Below are 20,547 nucleotides of genomic sequence, written 5' to 3'. Positions count from 1 at the left end.
AACCCAGCTTCAAGATCAGATGGCAGCTCAGCTTTGGTGGTTTCTAGAGGAGTAGAAGGTGGTAGATGGAATGATAGGAGATCGCGATGAAGGCGGTCCAAGTCTAGGATGAGAGACTTGATCAAGATCACATGTTATCGGTGTGACAAGTTAAAGTATCTAGCCAGAGATTATTCTTAACTCAGAGATCAGACGAGGGCTACTGCAGCGACGGCTAGTAGCGAGTCAGAGGATGATGTCTTAGAAATATCTGATGAGGTATCTACTTCTTTCCAGTAGTGAATTTTAAATTCTGCATGCACCTATAATGTATGTTGCAAAGAGGAGCAGTTTAATTCTCTGAAGGACAATGAGGGTACTATTTATCTGTCGAATAGATCGAGCTGTACAATCAGAGGCATTGAGATGATCAGCTGAAGGACACATGATGGTGCAGTGAAGAGATCGGAGGAGGTTTGATACATCTTCGATTTCAGATGAAATCTTATCTCACTGAATAGATTAGATTTTAGAGACTACAAGATGGTAGCTGGTGAAAGAATTCTGAAGGTGTTACGTGATGATAAGATTATTTTGAAGGAGAAGAAGAGGATGAGAGGACATTACTACCTGATGGAAATTTCAGTGTGAGGTAGAGCTTCAGGAGCCAGGAGGAGTCCAAAGCGAGATGGAGCTTCAAGTGGAGGTGGATCGAGCATGAAACGCCAGACTCGGGAGGATGAAAGGAGATATCGCAGGGTGAGATTCCTATTGCTGCAGGATGATACCCCGAGCAGGTCTCAAGTTTGGAGGAGCATAGTATACGATGGAGATGGGATTGAGCGGTCTAGCTCAACTCTCATATTTGTCCATCCATGATCAGCAGGCGATTGCTCCAGAGCATGAGAGAAGGAGATCTAGAAGCTCTCAGAGTTAGGAGGAGGCCGAATGTTGAGTCGAAGTGAAAATTGTTAGAATTTGATGTCTCGAGATTCGATCTACACTGAGCCCACAGCGAGGTTCGGACAATGAACGGAGTTCAATGAGTTCAAGATTAGTCCAAACGGCATTCAGAAGGAGAAGATACGCTCAAGAGAAGTCCGAAGTAGGTGGTGTAGCCCACAAGATGACGGGGGCCATAACGGAGTGAGCACGCGCGACAGAAGGTGACCTGGGCCATTTTTTTCCTCTTTCGATCCACGGTGGACCGGCTCCTATCATCGTCGACCATGGCAGGCCTAAGGGTCCATAAGGAAAAATCGCGGCTCATAGAGAACACTGTTCATATGAATAGTGTTTTGATACTGAGGTTACAGTGGCGGGTGCATGGATGGCGGTTTGGGCGGCATGCAGATCCAGTAAGGATATTTCCTAAAGGCGTTGAGTGTTAGATTTTATCAGGATTCAGAGACCATCTTTGACTCGAATTGAGCCCCATTTTCAATGCTGTATTCACGCAGTTTAGGGCCATTTAAATAGAGACGCTGGGTACTATTGAATAGAGCTATAGAAAATCGAGAGTGACTTTGTGAGTTCGACTGAACCGGAGCAGAGGCAACAACAAACCCTGAAGAGATACCGATAGAGAACAGGAGCAGGGACTTCAGATAGACTGTTAGGCAGCGAACAGCGATCGTTTCAGAGATTCAGATGGATCTTCCTAGAGAGAGCTTCATATAAGAAAGAGATTGGGTGTATGTAGATTGAGTGTGATCTTCTCTTATAATTTTTTTTTGTCGCATAGTGAAGCTTGCATATTCTATGGAGGCGAGTCTTTTGGCTAATCCATATATTTGATTGTTTCTGTTTTATTTTTTTTTTCTTCCTATTACAATGCATGGTATCGAAAAGGTCCTGTGGAGATAATATCCGGGCCAAACATCTCCAACATCCAAATTATATGATTTTGGATGTACAAGTAGTTTTGAGAAAGTAGATCATATCCAATGACCTAGATCATCAATGTAGGACCTCCATTGTCCAGTTTTGATCTGACTGTATCTGAGCCCAAATCTGATCGATCTGATTGAAGTCTGCTCCTATGTGCATATACATACATACATACATGATATATATGTATGTACATACATACATATGCATATACATACATACATACATACATACATATACATATATATATATATATATATATATATATATATATATATATATATATATATATATATATATATATATATATATATATGTATGTATGTATGTATGTATATATGTATATGTCTGTATGTATGTATGTATATGTATATGTGTGTGTGTACATACATACACACACACACATACATATATATATATACATACATAGATACATACATATATATATATATATATACATATATATATATATATATATATATATATATAGAGAGAGAGAGAGAGAGAGAGAGACACACACACACACACGGTTTTGTATGTGAGAGAGAGAGAGAGAGACACACACACGGTTTTGTATGTGGATAAGTACGATGAGTTTTATATATACATCTTATGGTTGGACGCAGACCAAGCTTCCATTATTAGACTTGAAAGCTCTACTTGAATTAACACAAAGCTAGGTTTATGAGCTCCCCGTTCCAGTCATGATGCTTTCATATGCATATTTTTGCTCTCTACAATTATTTTAGGAACTCTTTCTCTTTTTTTTCAGTGAAAATGGAGGCCGAGAAAAATTAAATAATTATTATTAGGTTAAGGTTTGATTTGCAAATAAAATAGGATAAAATTCAGAAATATCCAATTTTTTGGTGCAGCCAAATCAAACCTTTTGAGTTCTTGAAAAAAAAAAGTTTCTAAAAAAAATTTAGGAACTCAAAAGATTTGATTTGGCTGCATGAAAAAAATTGGATATTTCTGAATTTTATCCTATTTTGTTTGCAAATCAAACCTTACCAATTAATAATGATCATTACCATTACCATAGAGTTAGGGCTGGAATTGGATCGGGCCATATCTCTGTCTGAGCCCGACCCAAAATAATTTTTTGGACTTCAAACCGGGCTTAGGCCTGATTTTTTTTTGAAAAAATATAGACCTGAGCCTGATCGGAGCCCAATTGGGCCAACTCACTCGGCTCCTAGCCTCCCGCATCTTCCTCGACTCCTCCATCTTCCTCAGTTCCCCCATTTGGCTATTTTCCTCGACTCTCAGGCCGGCTTGGGATCAAATCTACAGTTGGTGGCTAAAGACAGGTGACGGAGTCGGCGATGGAGGCGGTGACGATGGAGCGTGACGAAGGGTGGAGGGCAACGATGGGGGCAATGATGAAGGAGCACGATGGAGGGAGGTGCGCAATGGAGGTGGGGGAGGAGGTGACGGAGGTGGGTTCTTGAATGCCCAAATCAGCACTGAGGGCGGCGATGACGAGACGCGATGGAAGGAGAGGCGCGACAGAGGTGAGGGAGGAGGCAACAGAAGTGGGTTCTTGAGTGCCTGTAGGATCGCTGATGACGATGGGGCACGATGGAGAGAGAGGCATGATGGAGGCGGATCTGTGGAAAGGAGAGCACCTGCGGGAGATTGGAGGGGGAGCCCGACATCACTGAGGATTGGGAGGAGTACAACGGTGGAGACTGACGGCAGAGCAGCAAGGAAGTCAAGAGAGCAGAGAGGATCGAGAGTGAGGATGGCAATGGTCGATGGATAGGGGCTAAGGCTCTTCAAGATGAGACTTCGATGGAAAAAATCGAGACTCGAAAGGAAGACTGAAGGATGGAATGCCGGATGGAAGAATTAAAATTTGGCTAATTGGTTAACTTAATTTAAGCTAATAGATCGATTTCGGCTAACTCAAGTCATTTATTTAAGCTAAATCAATTTAAATGAAAAATTGAGTTCGGATCAAAAATTTGAGCTCATAATCAGACTAAAATTCAGGCTCGAGCCTGGGTCGGGCCGAAGATGGGCTCGGGCAAAATGGGCTCTATTTTTTTTGGTCCGAACACAATTTGAATAGTTTCGGACTGAGCTTGAAGTTCAATATGAAGTCGGCCCCATCTGATGAATCTCGGGCCGGCCCGAGCTTATTTTCAGCCTTAGAGTTTCTGATCTAGTTCTGACGGGATCGATCACAATGATCAAAAGGCAAATCAGGATTAACAAAACACTGTCAACAATTAAGCTGACCTCACCGATTTAGCGGTGGGTCTACGAATGTTTTTCTTTTTTATTTTTTTAAAAGAAATCGAATGTTTTTCTGTCAAGATAACTTTTAGCCTGGCCTCTCATCATCACGTGCTTCAAACAGAATCAGAATGAATCGAAAAGCAACCGAAGTGGGGACTCGGCTTTCACCACGAAATTGGCGTGATGTGGCTGGGTATTTAAAATTACGGATTTAACCTCACCCACGAGTATTCAGCAACGGCATCAACGTAATTGCATAGAAGCCGCAGGGCAAAGGGAGAAGACGGTTCCCCGCCAAATAGTAAAATCCCCAAAAGGGAACCGCCTCCCCGTCCACTTTCGTCCCCCAGGCCCCAGTCACCGAAACTCACCTCCCAGTCCGCTCTGCCCTCCCCTTTAAATTAGCTCCTACTATAAAACGATATATAAGCCTCCTCTCTCTCTCTCTCTCTCTCTCTCTCTCTCCCCCCCTCCTTGGGGACCAACCGGTCAAATATCCTCCTCTTCTCCTCCACTGGATGATCTCTGACCGATGGTTCGTGTTATTTGTTCAATCCGATAGCAAAAGAGAAGGGTGAGAAAGGGAGGAGAGATGGGGATGGAAATTGGAGATGCGGGAGAAGGAGCTCGGTATCTCCTCCTCCTCGAGGACCAGATCAGAGATAATGCCGATTCCGACGATTCTCGGCTTCGGCAGCTCGGTTACAAGCAGGAACTCAGTCGCCGCCTCTCGTACGTTTTTTACCGGCCCACTATTCCCATCTCATCCCCTCTTTGTTTTTTCTCTTCCAATTTTCGAATTTAACTGCTATAAAACATTTTCTATAGATCTTTCCCTTATTTTGACTTTTTATTTAGGAAAATATTAATTATAACTTTAGATTTTTTTTCAATTTCAACTCATACGAGGCTCAAGCATGTGATCAGAAGGTTCACGTCATAGCTGTCCTGCCACGTGGCCGGCAGAAATTGGGGCTTTATGCCGCTTTCTATAAACCAGATCAATCTATCGTGCCATGTAGCACCCGTGTGGGAAGGGGAAAATGCTGGATATTTAAGGTCAAGGCCAGATCTCGCACTTCTTCATGGAGAGAAGGAAAAAAAAACAAAGGCCAGATCTCTATGCGAGCGACCTGAGGTAGCATTGTTTTCTTCCACATGAAATTTGTCACCCTGTGCTGCACCCCACATAACAACGTGGCGCTTGATGCACCTCCACTTTGATGCTGGGTCAGCATGAGGCAGTCAATAATTGATTCCGTGACAGCAATGTCAGCCGTCCTATATCAATTGGAGGAAGGAGAATCGCTTGCGTTTGCGTACAAGTGACAGAAATCATAATCGTCCACACTGTGCTTGGGATGTTGATTGGTATATGGTGGAGGGACACCTGGGCATTAGGTATATTGCCCGACGCTGCCACAAATTGCGCCTGTTAATTGAGGATGCAAGTGGGTCAAGGGTGGATCTAAACTGGTGTAGAGTTCGGATCTAAGATTTGGACTTGAAATTAGTGTGTCTTATTGGGCTAGATCTTGATCTTCTATTCAATGGAACCGTCTATCAGTTGGCAAATAGAGTAAGCTTATCATGGTTGGAAAAGAGTAAGCTTATCTTGGATTAATTAGTCCAGTGCTATCCCTTTGTTTTTTTTTTTTAGGGGGGTAAAACTAGTGCTATCTCTTTAGCGCCCGTTATGGATAATCTAGCGGGAATCATAGGACCATATACCGAGGCAGACCTATATTCATAGAATTCTCAAGAATAGCTTCACGGCGGGCCAGCCCGAATCATATTGAAAGGAAAAAAAAAAAAAGACCTCACCAGGATTCTAGTCCATGTCAACGGAGCCTCTCCCAGTCCATTCCCATAGGATGGGGGAAAAAAAGTTTGGTGAGGTCTTTTTTTCTCTTTTTGCGGGACTCAAACCGGCTCACTCTGAAAAAATTCTATGGATTTTGTAAATATAGGCCTGGCCCGGCCTGTGTTGCTCTGAATCATGTTGGATCACATAGGATTATCCAATCAAATCCTTAGAGCCTGTTTGGATATTTCTACAGGATTTTGCTATAGAATTGAGCTGAAATTCTGCAAGAATGAGACCTATTAGTCCATCTTGCTTGTATTTTCTAAAAGCCTATCCCAACCTAGTCCTAGATTTTGGTCTACAAGAAAAAAAAAGATACAGAGTCATGCTTAAATGGACAGTCTAATCTACAAGTACTATAGGATTTTCAGCCCAATCCTTCAGGAATAGCTAACCGAGCACTTAGTTGGATTATTAGTCAATTGGTTCTAGCATTTACCTAGGCCATATGGCTGACCCTGGCTTGGACTCAAGTCACTTACATATAATCCACAACCCCCACTTGGCCATGTATGGCTATACGAGAAAAGGGCCAACCCAACACTTCCCGGTTCCCACGGCAGCCGGACGGAGCCCATGTCCCTCTCTTTCACTTTCCTCCCTCTCTCCCTCTCTCTTGTTCTCTCTCTTGCCCCTCCCCCAACCCTCTGTTTCTCCCTCTTTGCTTGACCTTTTCGGTGATGGGTCCGTTTTCCGATGGAGTGCAGAGCTACTCTCCCATCTTCTCTTCCTTTCACTTCATCGACCATTGTTGACTGCGGGCCAAGCCAAGCCGGCTTTCTTTCCCTCTCCACGTACCTCGTATAGGTTGTTGCTAGTCTATAGGTCGCGGGTCCGTCGTCGATCTTGGCCCTTATCGACGTTCCTCTCCTCTCTTAGATGCTGGACAGATCTGATCGTTGTGCAATTGTGACCCTCTCACTAGGCTGTAGGCAAGGCTTGGTCAATGATGCTCTCCTCTTTGGCGTGATGGTTGACGATGCTCTCCTTTCAACGCTCCTCTCCCTTAAACGTGGTGGTCAACAATGCTCTCCTCTGGACGTTCCATTGCTCTCACCACCACCGTCAGTGGCGTAATGGAGATCTTTCTTTTTTTAAATTTTAAATTTTAAATTTTAAAATTTGAAAGTTAGTATTTTTATGTATCTGAGGGTTTTGAATTTTGAATGTTGATAGATTGGTAAAAAGGTACTTGAAGGTATTGTTGGTTTAGTGGGTGCTCTTTTTTTTTTCCTGTTCTTTTTTTCTTTCTACACACTCTCTCTCTTTTTAATAAATTTTGATGACTATTGTGCTAAAACACATTAGTCACCTTTTATATCAAAAAAAAAAAAAAAAAGGGACCGGCAAAGCAATGCAAAATCCTCATCTCAACTGTCAATGATCCTAGTGGCGGTGACTTCACTTCCCAAAAGTGGATTATCGAGGGCAAATGAATCCTTTTCTCGGGATTGCCAAGTTATAACATGTTACATTGCAAATTCTTAAACATGACTTGTGGTGAGTAACAAGGCAGTCTTATCCTGAACTTTCCTGACTTGGATTGTTTGAGTTACAACGTCCTGCAATAAACCTTTTTCTATGGAATTATACTAGGTTATTTGCGACAGTTCTGCTCCTTTACATATGCAAATGGCAAGCATTTAGTCTATAATGCATCACATAATTGCGTGGTTTCCACCTTGGAGCTGAGTTCAAACCCCTAAACACTCCTTTTTTGGGTTTCGACAGGGTCAGCATCCCTTGTGTCTTTAATCCAAGCTAACAAGTTGTTTGCTCCCATGGTCTTCAAATTAGAGCGATTAAAGAAAACTCTATCCAATCATCTTTCATCTGTACACTTCTAAAATGCTGTGGAATGAAGACTGCAAGAAATTATCAGACTCTGAAATTTTGCTTCACCAATGCATACTGAAGTCATGTGAGAGACCCTTGGTAAACAGTATCTTAGACCTTAACCTATTAAATAACCATTTGATCCGAAAGCTTAAAATGTTAGGGAAGGGGTCGACAATATATATCAGGCCTTACTTAATCTCTAAGCTACACCATGTAGTCCACCATGGTCCTCACAAAAATTACGCTTGTTCCCTGTAGAGAATAGCTAGTATCAATCATTAGTTCTTGCAGAAGTTGGTAGATTTGATGTAAGCTTTGCATTTGCTATATTAGAGCGTGTGACGTTGAATAATATTTGTGCAGGGCGTTGTCCAATTTTTCTGTCACATTTTCCATAATATCAATCCTCACTGGCATAACAACACTGTTTAACACTGGCCTTGAATTTGGAGGCCCAGTGACCATGATATATGGATGGCCCATAGCTGGTGGATTCACTCTGGTGGTTGGCCTTGCTATGGCTGAGATCTGCTCCGCCTATCCTACCTCTGGTGGACTATATTTTTGGAGTGCTAGGCTCTGCGGAGACCAGTGGGGGCCTTTTGCTTCATGGATCACTGGCTGGTGAGTCTGCATATCATCCTTTGTTCAGCTTTGAAAATTTACTTTGAAGTTTAGTTGGTGAAATTTTGCTACGTTATATGAGTTAGTTCTTTGGTTCTGCTGTTTTATATTTGTACATAAATTAGCTAATATTTATTGGTGCTCATACATCAACATTTCCAAGTGCTATTAGATTTTAATTTTAAGAAAGGCGGCTAAAACTATGATTGTACATCTGATTAATATAGATGGAAATTTACCTATTGAATTGATCGGGTACATCTTGAGTTTGGTGAGCGCTCTTTTTTTTTTTTCTCAAAAAAAAAAAAGTCTTGTGACACTGTTTAATAGATTAATGAATTTTATATAATATTGCAAATAAGCAGATATTTATGCATATGGAATCAAAATCCCATGATATGCAAAAAGCAATGGCCTCCTTCAAGGGGCTGTTACGGATCTATGGTTATTGCATTTGATCTCATAGACGGGTGCAGTATTAGCTGAGTTAAAAGGGTGACAGGTTAGGTCTAAACCTCCTATTCAGCTTGGGATGTGCACGGTGCCCTGTAATGTGTAGAACTTGACAACAATTCTTCTGCCGCATGGTTGGAAGGCCTCCATACCTCTCTCTCTCTTAGAGGATCACAACCTTCAGGGAGGTAATAAGGAGGTCCATATCCTTAAGGATGCATCCACTCGAATGGCGTCCCTTGGAATCCACCATTTCCTGCGGGATGTAACTCTTTGGTCAATGCATGTATACCTACCTACATACAATGCATGTATATGTCTGTAATGCATGTATGTGTATATATTAGGTTTGGATGCCTCCAAATACTTTCTAGTCCAAAATAACAAAGAGGCTGTCAAAAGGAAAATTAGCACTGCTGATCATCACCTGAGTTATACAAATACTTCAAGAAAAAAAAATATATTTTTTGAGGTCACTTGCCTATACATTGAGCCATGGAAAAAAATGAATAGTAAAAATTAGCTAGTGTCAAAAACATAGTATAAATCATATAAATTGCAAAATTTAAATCACTGATCTTGATCTAAGCATTTTAAGATATATTAGATCAAATTTCAGCTGATTTGAATATTTTTAAACTGGATTGAATTGAAACATAATATATATGACAACATTGAAATTGTCGATTTAATTTTCATTTAATGCATGCGTAAAAGATCTTAAAATGCATGATCTTGATTTTCAGTCAATATAAATGTCATAAATCATAATCAATGGTGCTGATTTTATTTGGAGAGGTCAAAACTTTTGGAGCCAGAGCATCCTGGCTTAACTTTCTCTCCCTATAAATATATAATATTTCTAATATAGATATGTTCTATTATGTCATCTGTAAGGAATTAAGTAGTTGCACATAACTGTCAGATATTGGGTAAGACTGCTCATCAGCGGGGGAAAATGATGTTTTTGTTAAACCTACAACTAGTTAATCTGGTTTCTTGTCATCTTTCTTTAACTCGTTGTGATCACTGATGCTTGCTACTGCTGCAAGTTTTTATATCATCCCCCAGGTTGAGTATTTCCATATGTATGTTATCCATGTTTATAATTTGTTGACATGCTTACATCTACCAGCCAAAGTATTCTTCATCGCTAGTATACTGTAACTAGCTTTTGTTCTCGGATGTCTTTGAAACCCTTTAGCTGAGGAAAAGAATTTGTAGGTTCCATCATGCTGAAAACTGCTTTATTCCTCAAAATTTTGCCGGTCCAAACTTTCATTACTTGTGGTGGAGATTTTCCTTGGATTTATTTTTTTTTTAATTCTAAACAATGAACGGACCACAATAGTCGTCCTTATAAGCTGTTTGTTTCTCTTTGATGCCTCAGCCTGACCTCATCTTCTTCGAACCGTGTCGCTGTCTTGTCTGGGTCTTGTTAAATGAGTGAAACATTTGGAATATAATACCATGCAAACTTTTCCAAGTGCAGCATTTTAGTCATTTCACCTAGGTTTTATCACTCTTATCTACAAAAGAAGTCTTCCTTGTGTCACATCGGTGATTGATACCTTAGACTTTTCTCTGGTTGCAAGTTGCAATCTTCCTCTTTCATAAGATGGAACTCATCTTTGAATACTCACAAAATCATCTTTGAATAGTGTTGCACCCTCCCGCCCCTTCGCTATTGTTTTATTTTCATCTCCTTCTACATGACAAATGTACAAAATGTTAATGGTAATGTATACGATAAGATTTGACTCTTAATTATTGGTTTGCTCGGTTTCAATTAGGACAAATATAGCATTAGTTATATTTATTCCATGCTCGATCCCCAGAAAAGATTTTTTTTTTATTTTTTCTTATGAAAACATATTATAACTGATCTTCGTTAGCTTTTAATGGGATCGAAGATGAGATCAAAGTTATTAAATACGACCCGACCCAACTGATCAGACCGAAAATCTGATGACCCGACCATGGGATCGGGCCGGTTATCTCTTGAACCGGCTGTATTTAAAACTCAGTAAAATTCAGACGAACCAATCGGTTGGACCGCGAACCGTTTGATTCGATAAAATTCATGTTGGTGCAAAAATCCGCCTGCGTCGGAGAAGCTGGAGTCGCGGTCGCCGCCGGGACCTGCAAAAGAAGTCTAAACCGAAGTTGGGGTTGCTCCAACAAGACCCTCCGACGTTCAAGTCAGTTCTCTGCCTCAATAAGAATGGAGTGCTCGAACGAAAATTTTAGCAGAGTTTTGGGAATAAAAATTAGAGCTTAGAGAGTAACGTATCTGGGGCCTCCCTCTTTTTATAGGCGGAGGGAGCAACGGATTGATAGCGACGTTTGTAACCGCTTAGTAGTGGGCCGCTCGGAGCCAGGAGAAATTTATTATGAAGAGTAATAGGGTGGAGTTGTGGCTGTCACCATGGCTCGTCACGTGGAGTCTGTTGCGGAGAGTGGAGCAGCATCCGTTGTCGCGACTCGCCAGGGAGTGGTGGAGCCGCGCGGTATCCGTCGCAAGAAGTGGAGCAGAATCGTGGCCATTACTGTGGCCTGCCGCGTGGAGCCTGTTATGGGGAGTGATGGAGCTGCGCAGAATCCGTCGCAGGAGGTGGAGCAGAGTCGTGGCCGTTACTGTGGCCTGTCAGGGAGTCCAGGCCTGTCGACCGAAGTTCGGTTGAAGCGTCTGGCGAAGAGAGATGGCTATCCATCTGAAAGGAGCTCGGATGCTGCTGGCGGGCTGTCTACCGTCGGGTGCCTTGAGCGTTAGTACTATAGGTGAGGGTCATTTGCTGTAGGAGCCCAGTTAGAGGCTTTCTGTAGACGAAGTCCGGCTCCCGTAGGAGTCCGGACGAAGTCTTCCTGCAGTCGGAGTCGGGGACGAAGTCCGGCTCCCGTAGGAGTCCGGACGAAGTCTACCTGCAATTGGAGTCGGGGACGAAGTCCAGCTCCTGTAGGAGTCCGGACGAAGTCCACCTGCAATTGGAGTCGGGGACGAAGTCCAGCTCCCGTAGGAGTCCGGACGAAGTCCACCTGCAATTGGAGTTGGGGACGAAGTCCAGCTCCCGTAGGAGTCCGGACGAAGTCCACCACCAATCAAAGTCGGGGATGAAGTCCGGCTCCCGTAGGAGTTCGGACGAAGTCTACCTGCAATCGAAGTCGGAGACGAAGTCCGGCTCCCGTAGGAGTCCGGACGAAGTCTACCTGCAATCGAAGTCGGGGACGAAGTCCGACTCCCGTAGGAGTTCGGACGAAATCCACCTGCAATTGGAGTCGGGGATGAAGTCCGGCTCCCGTAGGAGTCCGGACGAAATCCACCTGCAATCAGAGTCGGGGACGAAGTCCGGCTCCCGTAGGAGTCCGAACGAAGTCTACCTGCAATTAGAGTCGGGGATGAAGTCCGGCTCCCGTAGGAGTCCGGACGAAGTCTACCTGCAATCGAAGTCGGGGACGAAGTCCGGCTCCCGTAGGAGTCCGGACGAAGTCCACCTGCAATTGGAGTCGGGGATGAAGTCCAGCTCCCGTAGGAGTCCGGACGAAGTCCACCTGCAATTGGAGTCGGGGACGAAATCCAGCTCCCGTAGGAGTCCGGACGAAGTCTTCCTGCAGTCGTGAAGAATCTGGTCGACGCTGGTGGGGGTTTATCCGTCGGCAGAACTCGGGAATGCTGCGGAGACTCGGCCGCAGGAGAGAAGTCGCCGAAGATCGGACGCCGGTAGAATTCCTGAGTGGTCACTCCTGACACGAACTTCGGCTGGAGGGAGGATTTTATACCCAATAATTCGGTTAAGGCAAAATCCGTTTAAATTACTATTCATCACTTCATCTTCCGATCGTCCCTTGGGCTTCGACTTTCCAATCTCAATTTTCTGAGTTCAAACCCCATCAGCGTCTTCCCCTTCCTCGGTGACCAAATCGGCAGCAGCGGCAGCGAAGGATGAGGATCGAGTAAACAGCAGTGATCGAGACTGGAGACGAGCCGACGGGGATGATTGAAGCCTCCGATGAGTAACAGCGGTGCTACCCTTTTTTTTTTTTTTTCAAATCTTCGGTGAATAGACCCAAGATCGGCCCCTCCGCCTCCGTCTGCAACCTCCTCCCTCCGCTTCCTCCTTTTTCGCTCGACCCACTCCCCCCTCCGCCTCCTTCTCTACCATCTGGGACCTCTCTCCACCTCCTCCTCCTCCGCCGTCCGGTCGGACATCCTCCCTTCGCCTCCTCCTCCGCTCGACCGTCTCTACCCTCCGTCTCTTTCTCCGTCATCCCAAACATCCTTCCTTTGCCTCCTCCTCTGCTCGGCTCCCTCCCCCCTCCGCCTCCTCTTTTGCCTCCTCCTCTTCTATTTGTGCATTGACTCGTCGGTTCAATCGTTGATCCGATGATTGGACCGCTGATTCACTAATTCGATATTTTGTTCGGGTCAAGATTCGAATCGGATTTAATAATTTTGGGTGAGATATGATATGAATAGCTGGGCAAACAGGTATCGAGCAAAAAAAAAACAGATTGGATCACATATCAGTTGGTAACCACCAACCACTGTGAGATTTTTTTTTCCCCCTTCCCAACAAACAGGGAAGGAATACCATTCAATTCGTTGAAAAAGAATAGGAAATGCTATTTAAGATAATTCATAATACGATCATGTATCCGCAATGATGTATTGCGTGCGAATTCTAAAAACATCACGTGCAAAACATAGTGTTCACAATGAACTTACTTTAGAAACATCATTTTATCAAAAAGGGCTGTCGCCGAAAAGGAACCTCCACAAGTGCTGACTTTATAAAAGCTTGGTAATTGCACAGTTTTTGCATGCGTTGCAAGAAAGTAGGAGCAAATTGCTCATAGAATTCTTCATCGGCTCCCAGTACGGCAAAGGGGGGCCCTTGTGATCACGCCACACTGCAATGATTCGGGCTGTGGCAATTCAAATTTAAACAGGTCTTGCAGAACGCCGCATTATTAATAAAAAAGGGCGGCGTGCAAGATTCCATTCATGCATAGCTGGACCCCACCAAATTCTCGGGCACGTGGAAGAACCTACCTCCTCCTCTTAGTTGTCATAAAGTCAATACCTAAACTGCCCAAAAAGGCGATGAACTGCTTGGCCGAACTTCTTAACCGATCAATATCATCAAACCTACCGTCGGTGGCTCTGATCCCTTAACCTAAATTGGGACCTCCCATGCGGCCATACCTTTGGTGGCCGATAATAAAACCAGTGCCATCTGGGCAGGCAATTAAAGCCCGTGCTGTCTGGATCACCCTGGACCGGGCTATGCCAATCGCATTCCCCACCAAAACCGGCGTTCCTGCGTATGCCATGATATCCTCTACCATATACAATTCCGTCCTTATCTCTCTACATCCTATAACAAATTCCCAACTTTGTGCCAGCCATGCCGCCAGTGGGTTCCATTATTTAGGATTCATAATATATTCTCCTACCGTATCCTACTTCCCCCGCAATTCAAAGAATCTACTATCGACCAAATCCTCCACGTTTCAGTCCATCGTTTCTTGCTTCAATTGGCTTCTCGTCTGACCGGCGCCTAAGAGAAATAGCGTAGGAGGGAAAGATACAGCGGAGAGAAATAAAAGAGAGATCGGTCAAGTCTTCAGCTGCATCTAGAGGTTCACATCGCTGGGCAAGAGATTCCTGTATGATACCAAGATCTTTTGGGTAGGTCGCAACCTACTTGTCAACATCCCTCCCACTTGTATTATTGGAGTTCTGGGAGGGGAAAAGAGCTCAGGGAAGCATAGGTTGGTCTCGTCTTTTACCCCTAACCATCTCCTGTGCTTCAAAGGAAGCATCCTTCTAGTGGTCATATAGAGATGGTTTGGGGAAAAGATGGGGCCAATGGCTCCACAAGGAGCGATGTCGAATCCTCCACGGACACCGGACATGCTCGCCTCCACGAGCTTGGTTACAAGCAGGAGCTCAAACGCGATCTCTCGTAATTATCTCCACTCAAATGATCAATTCCTTGCACGGGTTGCATTCTTCTTTTTTTTTTTTGCCGTGGGCGTGTATTTTGGATTCATGGGTATTTGTTGGGGAATCACAGGGTGTTGTCCAACTTCGCCTTCTCATTTTCGATCATATCGGTGCTCACTGGTATCACCACCCTTTACAACACCGGTCTCAAGTACGGAGGGCCTGTGACCATGACATTCGGGTGGTTTATCGCTGGGTTCTTTACAATGATCGTCGGCCTTTCAATGGCGGAAATCTGCTCATCATACCCAACATCTGGTGGTCTGTACTACTGGAGTGCTAAGCTCTCGGGGAAGAACTGGGCACCCTTTGCTTCCTGGTTGACTGGCTGGTACTACTATGGGTTTTGGCCGTTCGGTCTCTGTTTCTCTGTTGAATTGCTTGTTTCTATACTGAATTGCCATTCCTTTGGGGAGGATTGCTGCTTGTGTTTTTTTTTCTTTTGACCTCTTGTAGCTTTCTTTTCCTTGGAATTGCTTGGTATGTAGAAAACTCGGTGTGCTATATAGGATGTGTTGCACGGAAGCCAGCAAATAGAATCTGGATAGTTTTTGAATTGAATAATTTTCTTCCAAGGTGCTTGCAATTTTTTAGTTGCTATTATTGCTTAATGATCCTGAAGATGAGTGATTTTATTGCCAATTAGAGCTGTTAGCCAGTCTTTCTTAGGTGAAACTTGGTGTCCACTTGATCCATTGAGCATAGCAAGTAGTGGACAAACAAACACCTGTCAACAATCGGAATCAATATATCAAATTGCTAGTTTCTTTCAGGAAATACCATGACTTAACTGGTTGCGTAGGAGTGGTGTGACCATTAGCTGCTTGATCCAATCTTTTCAGTTATCGGATCTATGACATTCCAAAGTACAATCGCAATAACATAGGATAATTTATTTAGTTATTGGATGTTTGACATTCCACCATTGGATAAGAAGTCTTATTTGTGTTACAACAAAAGTTAAGATCATGCGTATCTGGCAAATAATTTTTTATATCATTTTAGTTCTCATTTTAAAATCTCTCTGTATCTATGTGTTATTTCCGTGCATGAAAAGAGGTTCATGAATTTTAAAAATTTAGACTGCCAAAATTTAGACTGCCAGTCTAAATTGCATGTGACTCCCAATTTATACTTCATGCAACAAAGGCAGTTGAGACTTGTCGGCCATGAGATTCTCTCCAAAGCTTATATCGACAGATGGATGTAATAGTTTAAGTGTTCTAGTTTGGATTTGACTTGTGAGTGTTCAATGTGCACATTTCTTCATTGCAGGTGCACATTTTAGATGATCCTCCAAGTTCAACTAGATCCCCTACCCCCTTCTTTTTAGAGGGATAAGTGGAACCAGACCCTCTGTCTACATCTTAGTGGTTATCTTTGTCAACCTGTTACATTCTTTTTCACCTTTAAATTTGGAAGGACTGGTAATAGAGGATATAAAGCAGAATAGGTGTCATGCAATGATTTTAAAGCTTAAACTGAACATGCTGCATGATATGAGCAAAATTGGTCTCTTTTAGGCCAAGAATACATTTGCACTGTGTTCTTGTAGGGTAGAAGCTTGCTTAAGCAATAGATTATGAGAATGATGCAACATTGTCTCATTTTGTAACAGATGTTACAATATAATATTTGGTACTAGAAATGTCTTAAGTGAAAAGGTGACTAGAATTTTTGGTATATCAAACAAAATGGAGTTTGCAAAGGCTTGAAAGGTAAGCCATTTTTATGTGTTTATTTTGAAATGGAAAATGATTTTTTTGTTAGCACAAGACCATGTAATCTATCAGATTAGAGCTCTCTCTGTGAGCTAATAATTTCTATTGATTTTCATGCAGGTTTAACATTGTTGGACAGGTAATTAATACCAGAAGTTATTTGGTTTGAAGTTCAGACCTCTATTGTCCAGTGGAGCGCATACCTCCACTGGAGCTAAACTATCCTTTTTTATTCTTCTGAGCAGTTAAAGAAATTTCTGTTTTGCAGTGGGCTGTCACTACTAGTATAGATTTCTCACTAGCACAACTATTGCAAGTAATTATCCTACTTAGCACTGGTGGAAACAATGGAGGAGGATACCTGGCTTCCAAATATGTGGTCATTGGGTTTCATGGGGGAATTCTGCTGATTCATGCCATAATAAACAGTCTGTCAATTACCTGGTTATCTTTTTTTGGACAGCTTGCAGCTATCTGGAATGTCTTAGGTAGGATTGTACTTCCCATTTTACAATTTTTCTAAGGTTATCTGAGAGATTGAAACAATCTTCCACTTGGTTACCTAATGAAGTTGTTCTCTTCAGGTGTATTTGTCCTTATGATCCTTATACCAACTGTTACTACCAAGAGGGCCAGCACAGATTTTGTGTTTACTCATTTCAACACTGAAAATGATGCTGGAATCCACAGCAAGCTATACATTTTTGTTTTGGGACTCTTGATGAGTCAATACACATTGACAGGATATGATGCATCTGCTCATATGGTAAGAATTATTCCCGTAGTGTTTTACTTTGCTCATGTTAGATATTAGATTTATCAACTAGTTAACGACTATACCTTCATAATCGACTATACTCTGTCATAAGGAGATGTCCTTTTGCATCGCTTCCATCTTAATCTTCTCAAAGCATCTAACTTTAGATATATGTTCTCTTACTTCGACATAAATTAATTTAAAGCCCCAAATTCATTGTTCTTTTCCTTCATCTACTATCATATACTCATGTTCTATGAATCTTGGTTTTTTCATAAAGATCTTATGCAAATGTTAAATTGGTTCCTTAGCATATCTCTTTTTTTTTTTTTTCCCAGACAGAGGAAACTAAAAATGCAGATAAGAATGGACCCAAAGGAATAATCAGTGCCATCGGTGTATCAATTATTGTAGGCTGGGGTTATCTGCTTGGTATCACATTTGCAGTTAACAACATTCCATATCTTTTGAGCACAGACAATGATGCTGGAGGGTATGCAATTGCAGAAGTTTTCTACCTTGCCTTTAAGAGTAGATATGGCAGTGGTGTAGGTGGCATCATTTGCTTGGGAATTGTTGCTGTAGCTATATTTTTTTGTGGTATGAGCTCAGTGACAAGCAACTCTAGGTAAACATGACTTATATGCTAATTGATATCTGAAATGTTTGTCTATTAATTTTCTCTTACAAGGGGATATATCCAAGTTGATTTATTTTTGTGTTTTGGCTTTATGTTTTAAACATTAGATGCCACAAATTATTGTTTGACTGTTTCCTCAAATTTAGGATGGCATATGCATTCTCGAGAGATGGAGCAATGCCGCTATCGTCATTGTGGCATAAAGTGAACAAGCAAGAAGTGCCATTAAATGCAGTTTGGCTCTCAGCATTTGTATCTTTCTGTATGGCTTTGACGGTAATGAATTTTCTATTGATTTGCGTTGCTTATTTAAGGTCATGTACTTTCTGGTTTTATCATGCATATATTATGACTAGGATTGAAATTTTATTTGGATATCGCTTGTATTTCATGCACATGCAATCATGGAATAACCTAGCCCCTAGATGGTAATAGGTCACAAGTTGCTGGTTCTTAATCTTTCCACTGGAATCATATAAAAATTGTAGATATTGTAACATATGAAAGAACAAAGGCTGGTACAAGTTATAATGTCAAATTTTGATCCCTGCAGATCAATGCCTTGTTAATTGCATTGCAAGAAAGCTTTCAAAAAATTAAGATGATTATGTGTTATCTTTTATTTCCACTATCATATGTTTCACCCATAAATATGTATTCAAGTTTTGCTAATCTGTTTGACACAATCATCACCTGCATTTGCATAAATTGACATTGGCATTTTGTCAAATGAAGAGTTCTTTCTTCCATAACTCACTTTCCCAACCTCAGTCTCCTAATTTGTGAGACTGTAGGACTGGACTGTGGACTAACTTTCATTGTTTAGCAACAGAGCCCTCTAAATATGACATGTATTAAAAGAACCCCTTCAAATTGTGCTTAGCTTATTACTTGATGAGTATCCATAAGAATATGCATCTCCAAAATTATCTTTTGTTTAGAAGTCATCTGCTGCTAATGGACTGGCTAAACTGGCCAGGAGATCAGGTTCAGATCCATGATGAGAATGTGTCTTCAAACAGTACTTGCAAACAAAACTACACATGCAAAGACAGACCGGTCTAACGAAATTTTTGGTAAATGAATGGAAGCAACAGAAGAGAACCAAATGTTATATCTGATTTAACCACCTCAGCTCCCTCAAAGAAAGGAAAGAGTGGTAGGTGGAGGGAGAAAGAAGAGGGTTATATGAGAATCATCAATTATTTATGTGGATGTGTGCATTGTATAAGTTCCATTATTTGTTTTCTCTATTTTGTTTGGGAATTCCTGCAAGTCCTGTGATTTCTTTTGGATGCATATTTTCACTAGTTGTAAGTTTAAGTCCCCCTGCTCAATGGCTTATATTTTTTCTCACGTCCTTCTTTTACAGTCTCTTGGAAGTTTAGTGGCATTCCAGGCTATGGTGTCAATAGCTACAATTGGACTCTACATCGCTTATGCTTTGCCCATCTTCTTCCGGGTGACCCTGGCACGTAAAACTTTTGTTCCAGGCCCCTTCAACCTTGGCCGGTATGGGATACTAGTGGGTTGGGTTGCTGTCCTCTGGGTTGCAACAATCACTGTACTATTTTCGCTTCCTGTTGCTTATCCCGTAACAAAGGATACTCTGAATTACACTCCAGTTGCTGTGGGTGGCCTATTCATCCTCACAGTGTCATCATGGATTCTGAGTGCAAGACACTGGTTCAAAGGCCCCATAACAAATATAGACACTTGAATAGAGAAGAGGTGTAATTATGTATTTGTGAAGCACATGAATGAAGAATTAATTGCTTAAATTGTCTCCTCCTTTGATATGCATAATTGTGTGCTTAGTATTCTAAGTTAGGATGTCCATGATCATATTTTGCTTTTCTTGATTCCTAAGCGGCAGCGGTCTCAGGGACAGGAAACGTAAAATGTGAATTATACCTACATTAAAGAGAGTTTTCTTCAATGGTTTACTCGTGCTTTTATGGACTTGGCTAGGTCCATATCTTCTAATTTGACACATTAATACTGATCTGATTTCATTTTTCCATTTATTTTTCAAAATCATTATTTTGACTTATGTTAGAATGATAGAGGGCTATCTTAACTATACCCAGAATATGCCTCCCGATCTTGGAAATCATATGCTACAGCTTCTGCTTTATGGAAAAGAGAGAGAAGCTAGAAGGTACGTTTCCCAACCTTTTTCTAAAAGCAATTTTTTTAACCCTTTTTTTTATTGTAAAAGCATTTTTTAGATGATTTTGCCAAGCACATTTTTCCCGGAAGTGCTTTCTTTCTTTTGAAGTCAAAAAAAAAAAAAAAAAAAAAGCCATATCAAACATGCCATATAGGATTTTCTCCTTTTTTTTTTTCTTTTTTTTTTTTGGAACACTTTTAAACCATATTGTTTCACCAACTATTTGAATAGAGTCTCCTATAAACAATTTGTTTTAGGAAAAAAATCTCCTACACAAGGCTTCCTACCACCTAAGATGTTGCTGATGCCGATGGACAATCCGAGTCTTTGGCTTATCTTTTTTGGACTTC

General features: G+C 41.8%; 1 protein-coding gene across 3 annotated transcripts; it reads left to right on the top strand.

Annotated features, from left to right (window-relative positions):
- The first annotated feature begins 4,568 nt into the window (after positions 1-4,568).
- Positions 4,569-19,805, top strand: LOC105047436 (amino-acid permease BAT1 homolog). Of its 3 annotated transcripts, XM_073252595.1 has the most exons (9): positions 4,569-4,848; positions 8,186-8,446; positions 14,977-15,237; positions 16,748-16,766; positions 16,896-17,115; positions 17,212-17,393; positions 17,723-18,012; positions 18,171-18,300; positions 19,397-19,805. In XM_073252595.1, the coding sequence occupies exons 1-9, from the start codon at positions 4,709-4,711 to the stop codon at positions 19,742-19,744; spliced, it is 1,851 nt and encodes a 616-aa protein (XP_073108696.1). In that variant the 5' UTR covers positions 4,569-4,708; the 3' UTR covers positions 19,745-19,805. The 3 variants fall into 3 exon arrangements, with proteins under 3 accessions (XP_073108696.1, XP_073108695.1, XP_010924660.1); XM_073252594.1 differs by lacking the exon at positions 14,977-15,237; XM_010926358.4 differs by lacking the exons at positions 4,569-4,848; positions 8,186-8,446 and adding an exon at positions 14,442-14,865.
- Positions 19,806-20,547: the final 742 nt, after the last annotated feature.

This window comes from Elaeis guineensis, chromosome 2, assembly GCF_000442705.2.
Source record: "Elaeis guineensis isolate ETL-2024a chromosome 2, EG11, whole genome shotgun sequence".
Classification (NCBI taxonomy): domain Eukaryota; kingdom Viridiplantae; phylum Streptophyta; class Magnoliopsida; order Arecales; family Arecaceae; genus Elaeis; species Elaeis guineensis.
Note: the sequence above shows the minus strand (reverse complement) of the source record. Positions and strands in the feature narration are given on the sequence as shown.

Bases quoted from the DNA above. Each gene is read 5' to 3' on its own strand.
- LOC105047436 (XM_073252595.1), top strand. From the start codon at position 4,709: ATGGGGATGGAAATTGGAGATGCGGGAGAAGGAGCTCGGTATCTCCTC. The intron at 17,116-17,211 runs GTAGGATTGTAC...TGTTCTCTTCAG, and splicing joins AGCTATCTGGAATGTCTTAG to GTGTATTTGTCCTTATGATC. The intron at 17,394-17,722 runs GTAAGAATTATT...TTTTTTTCCCAG, and splicing joins ATGATGCATCTGCTCATATG to ACAGAGGAAACTAAAAATGC.